The sequence below is a fragment of the Penaeus monodon genome, chromosome 40 (assembly GCF_015228065.2).
Source record: "Penaeus monodon isolate SGIC_2016 chromosome 40, NSTDA_Pmon_1, whole genome shotgun sequence".
Classification (NCBI taxonomy): Eukaryota; Metazoa; Arthropoda; class Malacostraca; order Decapoda; family Penaeidae; genus Penaeus; species Penaeus monodon.
In genome coordinates this window covers 12,620,377-12,627,876 of record NC_051425.1, presented here as the reverse complement: position 1 = coordinate 12,627,876, position 7,500 = coordinate 12,620,377, and the positions used below count along the sequence as shown (strand labels likewise).

The following is a 7,500-nucleotide window of genomic DNA, read 5'->3' as shown; positions in this document are numbered from 1 at the left end:
ATACCCTGGTTTTGGGACTCTGTGAAGGTGCGTTGTTTTCTGTAACATCTACCCAGAATACTCTACAATATCAAATATGATCACTGATTTGTTAGTCCCTTCTATCCTGGATTTGCTGGGGACGCCACGCGACTCTATCGGCAAAGCTCTGTAGATGGTCTGATTTGAGAGAATCCCAAGCATTACTTAGCTGTGCTTCCGACTCATGCATTGTTAACCCTCTGTTGCACAGCCACTAGGCCACTCCTTAATAATCCTTCGAAAATAAGGTGTGCCGTTCTGCTCCATCATGTCACATCCGGTCTTCTCAGATGCGTGTTCTGAAGGCTATATTAATTCAGAAACTAATGATGATAAACTTTTGTGCAAGATCCCTCACCCTAAAATACCCAACACCATCAAAGGGGTGGGTGCTTTGGATAAGCAGGGTCTGGTTCCAATTAGATTCTTTGGATACTTGAATCATTCACCTAGAATGTGTCAATTTATCAATCCATAATACCTGGAGTGTTCCAATGGTTTTGTCTTTATAATACTTTGTAAAACAAAATTTCTGGCTTTATGCTACAGTAGTGAAGAACTTTCGGGGGGTTACACTTCCTAAAAAGCAAAGTCCTGGCTGAATTGCTTTTGTATTGACCTGACACTGGTCCCAATCAGCTGAAACCCATTTTCCTGAAGTTGCCTTGCCCCCAGGTTTCGCTTGCTCTTTCCTGATGGTCTTAAATCAGTATCGTCCTCACTGGCACCTTCTTAGGCACACCACCACCATAATGGTGGAGGATATGTTCTCCCTCCTTCATTCCTTTTAGTTTTCGGATAAGGTTGTGCACAGGTGCTCAAGCCCATTTCTGAGCCTACTCTAAAAGCACTGCCACACAGATAATATCACCAAGTGTAAAACTTAGACATATTTGGAGGTGATTTATGAGGATTTCAACAAACTGATGCTATGCAGATCTTGTCAGTCACAAGCACCAACACATGTCAAAATAACCTCTTGCCACGAGATGCTAATAAGTGATTGATTTTAAATGGTGTCTCATTGGAGAATCACAGAAGCCAGCAATAAGCTGATGATTCAGTTCAGTTCAGTTCTTTGATTGTTTGGTGGTGATGACATGCAAAGATCGACGTTCTTGCACAAAACTGGCAACACTACCCTTGTCACCCTTCGCTGACTATATTACACTTTTGTTTAGTGCAATTCCATATTGAACTAGCAATCCTGATAATAGGGAAGTCGTGAACTATATTAGGTAAATTATGGGGTAAAACCGTAATAAAAAAAGTAAGAAAAAACGATAAAATACGACCAATTAACACTTAAAACACATGCCAACATTGAAAGCCCATGGCCCTAAATATATTTCTAAAAAGTCTACAGGAAGACATGCCAACTTTCGTTAATATCTAAGGAAATGCACATCATTACTTAGCTTGGACCCACATTTTTTATACAAAATCTTTAAACGAAGCCACATTACCTAACACCCAATTGGAGCTACCGACCTCCACCATAGGAGTATTACCCATTAGGGCTTCTACCCCCGGACATCCCACCATAGGAGTATTACCCATTAGGGCTTCTACCCCCGGACATCGCACCATAGAGCCATTTACCTATTGGGGGTAGTTTCCCCAGTACCCTTACACAATTTATTCACAATTAACCCCCCTTTATTCATCTGGTTGAAAAAACTGAGCCACAGCCAAGAGGAAAGGGTGCATCTGCTTGTTAGCTTGTGGATGCTGAAGGCAAAATGCTGCTTTGGCTAGGTAGACTTCGTACTGTTGCACCTGTTCCTTCAGTGTCCTCCAGTTATATTCTATGGTGTTTGTGTGGGCGTCGGTGGTGGGGCCAACAGTTGTATTTATTTGTAACTTTTTGGAGGTTTAAATCCCTTGCCTTGAAGGGAAATATTTGCCTTCTAGCAGTAGCTGAGTGTTGTGGATTGTTCATGAGTCTTTTCTTTTATGATTCGCAATAGTGGTTTTGTGCCACATTTGTCAACTGTATTATAAAGTTTCCCTTTGTGCTCCGGCATAAACGACAAATACCCACTGACCATCTATGTGATCTTCCCTTCGTGGGGTTTCCGTTTGCCAAATTATAAATCCGTATATTTCGACAGTTTTACCAGGTCTACCAATTTTATTTCCCATTAGTTCCACACCAACAAATTAGTAAATCTACAAAAAAAGGAAAAAAAAAAAAAGAAAAAAACGGTTACATATAGTTTTATCACTATTACCTGGTATTCCGTTTCGCACTGTTCTTTTGTTGTCAGTGAGTGCATTTTTTTATTACCGTTCATGTCTGCAGATTATTTTTCTTTACCGACTACTGCAACTTTTTGTTCTCTACAAGAAACTATTCAGGTTGTTGTAGCTTAATGTGTCCATACTGTAAAGATTAAAGTTTCTAGTTTCGAATAGTTACATAAGGGTAACACGTAGTGTGTTAAAACTAGAAGAGCTAAGTGTGCTAAATTTTGTTTCCCTGTTCAAAGGATTAAAAAGAAATACCATGACTAGGGAGTATATGGTATTAACCTGCACTACAACACCTGCAAGGATTAGGTCTGCTTATGGTGTCTGTATTACATAGTTTACAGAAAGATGGGTTTTAGACTTTCTTTTTATGTATTTGCTTTCTATATGCAATCTTTCAACCCGTTTCACCCTGCAGTTTCCCTGATGTACTTCACCCACTCCCTTGCTTTCGGAATTGTCATTAATATTGTTGGCTGTGTTTGCGATGGAAATGATCGCTGGGGGCGGTATTCACGAAAGGTCTTAGACGTGTACACTTGTCTACATCCTGATAGACCTGTGTGTACATGGAATGATGCAAAGGAAATTGGCAATATCGTTTTATTTATCAGTTTTGCCTGTCCTTTAAGGATTAACCCTCTAAGGCAAATTCATCTAACACTGTCTTATCAAATTTTGCTGATCGACTGATTGAGAAACCCGTGGGTTCCGGCAAAATCCATTGAATTCTACAATATATATTATGTAAATCAGAACTCTCCGGTTTACTAGCCAAGTAAGGACCTAATTAAGTTTCTATTCTGTCTGAATATTAACAGTGGAAGTTTGTTGGCTGTTTCCTGATTGCTAAATGGTGAGGCCACATCATCACTTGATGCAGTTCTGTTCTGTATGGTTGTCAGAGCTCATGGACTATTCATGGTGATGCTTGTAAGACATACTAGGGGAGAATTTTCAAAATACTCGAACATAAGGGAAAAACCGAAAAAAAAAAATACAACACCCATTACGTACATTTAAAATCCTCCGTCAAGATAGGGCCACAGACACACTGCTCTGTGTACTGTACTGGTTTTATGGGAATATTTGCCTCCTAGACAAATGATCGAATAATGACCCAATATAATTTTTTATTTTAGATCTGAGAGATTGGTTGGCCTATGCATTCCTGCTAATTAGTATCCTTAGTATGAAATTAAGTATGAGTTAGTTTTTCTCTCGCAGGAGACGACCAACTAGGGTCTCCATATTACCTGGATCCTGAGGGACGACCGGCGGCCCAGCCTCCGCACGTGGCACCAGAAGGATCTTTCCCACAAGGGAAAGGAATGCGAGTAAGTCGACTTTTTAACCCCCCCCCCTCTTTATTTCTCTCTCTCTCTCTCTCTCTCTCTCTCTCTCTCTCTCTCTCTCTCTCTTTTCTTCTCTCTCTCTCTCTCTTCTCTTCTCTCTTCTTCTCTACTCTCTTTTCTTCTCTCTCTCTCTCTTTTCTCTCTCTCTCTCTCTTCTTCTCTCTCTCTCTCTCTCTTCCTCTTCCTTCCTCTGCTCTTCTTGCCCTTCCCTTGCCCTACCCTTCCCTTGCCCTTCCCTTGCCCTTCCCTTGCCCTTCCCTTGCCCATTCTACCCAGCCCGAGCCACCCTTCCCTCAACCCCGCTCTCACCGCCGTCTCCCTCGCCCACAGGAGCGACTTCAAGGGCCCGTGCCTCTCGCAGAAGTACCGCAGCCACAGCGGCCGATGCAACAACCTCCACTACCCCGATTTCGGCGCCGCTAACGAGCCTCTGCCTCGGATTCTGCCGCCGGTGCATCGTGAGTGGTCTCTCGTGATTTCACATTTTCTCTGTCTCATTATCTTTTCTTTTTTCTTTTATTATTTATTAAGGGATTCTGCCACTGGTGCATCGTGAGTGGTATCTTATTTAGTTTTCTCTTTTTTTTTATATTATTTTTTTAGAGGGGGTGGGGGTGGCATAAACTCATGCATTTTCTTTCGTCTTTAAAGGGATATTTATATTACCTAGATAAATATGTATGAAGGGAAAAAAAGATGTGTATATATACTCTTGTTTGTCAGTCGAGTATCTCTTATTATTATTAGCATGCTTTATCTGTCATGTGTAATTAAAAGCAACTTTTTGGTTCTATATTCAGCTAGTCACTAAGTCCCACTTCTCTCCCCCCCCAACCCTCCCCCCCCCCGTTCTCCCACTTCTCATCTCCCCTCTTTTCTCCCCTCCTTTACATCCCTCCCGCCCTCTTCCTCTCCCACCCCACCTTCCTCCTACCCCCTTACCCCTCTTCAACTTCTACACCAACTTCTACCCTCAACCCTACTTTTCCCCTCTTATTCCCCTTCCCCTTTTCCCCTCTTATTCCCCTTCCCCTTTCCCCTCTTATTCCCCTCCCCCTTCCCCGTACCCCACCTTGTTTATCTCCCACTTCACCCACCTTACCCCCATACCTTCACCTAACCCCATTCCCCCCTTCCCCCTCCCAACTTCACCCCCTTCCTCCCACCCCACTTCACTTCCTCCCACCTCCCTCCCTCCCTCCCTCCCTCCCTCCCTCCCCCCTCCCTCTACCTCCCTCTACCTCCCTCTCTCCTCCCTCCCCCTCTCCCTCCTCCCTCCCCCCTCCCTCTCCTCCCTCCCTCTCTCCTCCCTCCCCCCTCTACCTCTTCCTCCCCCCTCTACCTCCCTCCCCCCTCCCTCCCCCCTCCACCCCCCGCAGACGACGCCTTCTTCAAGACCCTATCTGCGGCCGGGGGTCTGCTCCCCAACCCCCGCGTCGTCAGTCTGGCCGTGAGGAAGCTGCCCCAGGCCCGCCCTACGGAGCACAACGTCATGGTCATGCAGATGGGCCAGTTCATCGACCACGACTTCGTTCTCACGCCCGTGGTCACAGGTCAGAGGTCACAGGTCACAGAGGGTGAGAGGAGTGGAGATCTTCGTCATTTCGTCGAGTACTACTTAAAAAATATATTTTGCTTTTGTTTTTCTTTTTTTTTTGTCTTTTTCTCCATTAAAAAAAATCTTTTCCTTTTCATTTTTGTTCTTTGAAATTCTTTATAAGTTGGAAATGGTAATGCAGGTTTGGTCATTTCATTGACTACGACATAGCCCTTCACGCCCTATAACCAAGGTCGGTTAAGGGTCAAATTATTTGTGGATTTAAGTTAATAGTTTTATTTTGGCGAATTTTAAGTTCAGATTGTTTGATTTTTTCCCCATTTTTTGTCATATTTTAATTACACGAGGCTCATCTTATCAATATCTAGTATTTCCCCATGTATATATTCCCTCCTCGTGTGCTATATTTTCTTATCAATTTAGAATGGAACCTTCCATAGCTTGTACATCACTTCGCTCATTCCTCTCCAAAATACCTTCAGGCGACGACGACAAACCACTGGAATGCAAGGAATGCAGCTCGTGGACCAATCCTGGATGTGCGCCCATTCCTATTCCTCGCAATGACCCTTTCCTGTCCGTCCACGACGTGAAGACTGGGAAGCTGCGGTGCCTCCCCTTCGCGAGGTAGGGCGCGCGAGGGGGACCCGTTCATCTCGTATTTTTGTTGTTATTGTTATTTATGATGTGTGTGTGTGTGTGTGTGTGTGTGTGTGTGTGTGTGTGTGTGTGTGTGTGTGTGTGTGTGTGTGTGTGTGTGTGTGTGTGTGTGTGTGTGTGTGTGTGAGAGATGGGAGGAAGAGGGAGGATTTGAGTAGCATTACCATTATTTTTTTTTGTTAAGATGTCTTTTTTTAGGGAACGAACCGGATATCACATATTTTTATCATGTATTTAATTTTTTTATTTTATTTTCATTATCTCTTTCCCCCCTCATTCCCGTTTTTTTTCGGAATAACGTTATCCCGTGTCATGTGCGAAATATCCGTGGAATTGTTTCGCCAAACTTCTTGCTGAATTGGTGCAAATGCGTCGAAAAGTTGTCACTCCCCCTTTGTTACATTCCGTCGAAGTCTGGCAAGATTTGGCATCCTTACCATTGGGTATTCGTCCCCGTAGCCGCGACTGATGGGTATTATGCATGCCAGAAGTCACAATGATAGGTAGTATTATGCACGGAAAACAAGAATTAAGAATTGTGCATTTCTCAGTGTTGCCAGTGTGCAAATCTTGCCAGTATCGATCTAGGTATCCGAACACGTGTACTTGGGTTTCCACTATTACCGCAGAGGGTTTGAATGCGATGCTAGAGTCATGGATTAGAATTGGTAATTAATGATTTAATTAATGATTACCTGTATGCTATGATGTAAGAATTTGTATGACAAGTAATAAATTACCAAAATTTTAACTGAAGTTCAGATGGTGTTATGATTAATGAATAAAGTTACAGACACATTAATCCGAAGTCTAGGCTCCTCCATCGCATTCGCATGATTTGAGTGAGGTAGTGGTGGTAACTAAAGCATGTGTTCGGATGCAAGAATCGAATTTGGCGGCACATTCTTTGGCTACCGGTAAGTTATCTTCCAATGTTGGAAAGTATAGGCTGAAAAGTATAACCAGTTTCCTCTTGTTGGAAAGACTATAGGCTGAAAAGTATAACCAGAATCGTAAAATAAGAAAAAAAAATAATGCTATAAGATTAATCCTATGGTGTTTAGTCTCGATTTGCTAGTCTGATAATAATGTTACTTTTTCCTTTTCCTTCCGTTCGTTAAATTCAGAAATGCCACGAACATTGTATACATATTGCCTGTGAAAAACTTTAATTATTGTTTATCATTTTTATTCATCCTTTACCTGTATATATTATTTTCCGTCTGTGCGTTTCTTGAAAGGCTTTGAATCTACAATCTTTTTTAACTCTCCATTTTCACCCCATCAATGATAAAATGAAATGCTCTGGACCTCGAGCAAAAGTTCAGCTGATTAGTACGTTCATTTTTCCACCCCATATATATATATATATATATATATATATATATATATATATATATATATATATATATATATATATAATTTTTTTTTTCTTTTTTTTTTTTTTTTTTTTGATGCCTGTAATCTAATCAAATGGTTATTAATTTCCACTTGTTCCCAATTTTCGTCCTTGCTTCCTCTGTTTTCCTGATTTCCCCAATTTTCTCTCACTTCCATTATTTTCTCCCCATTTCCCTATCAAAATTTTGGTGTTGAGTTTCTTTCCAGAAGTTTCGCCGCCAATTTCCCAATTCTCACCCCATTTTCTCCCCC

At 42.0% G+C, this 7,500-nt stretch overlaps 1 protein-coding gene across 1 annotated transcript in view; it reads left to right on the top strand.

Annotated features, from left to right (window-relative positions):
- Positions 1–7,500, top strand: part of LOC119598011 (heme peroxidase 2-like) — a 24,780-nt gene that overhangs the window by 1,464 nt on the left and 15,816 nt on the right. Inside the window, exons 3-6 of the mRNA XM_037947659.1 lie at positions 3,502–3,611; positions 3,960–4,087; positions 5,009–5,182; positions 5,670–5,814. Of these exons, the coding sequence (XP_037803587.1) occupies positions 5,122–5,182; positions 5,670–5,814 (206 nt within the window). The 5' untranslated portion in view covers positions 3,502–3,611; positions 3,960–4,087; positions 5,009–5,121. The remainder of the gene's footprint in view (positions 1–3,501; positions 3,612–3,959; positions 4,088–5,008; positions 5,183–5,669; positions 5,815–7,500) is intronic.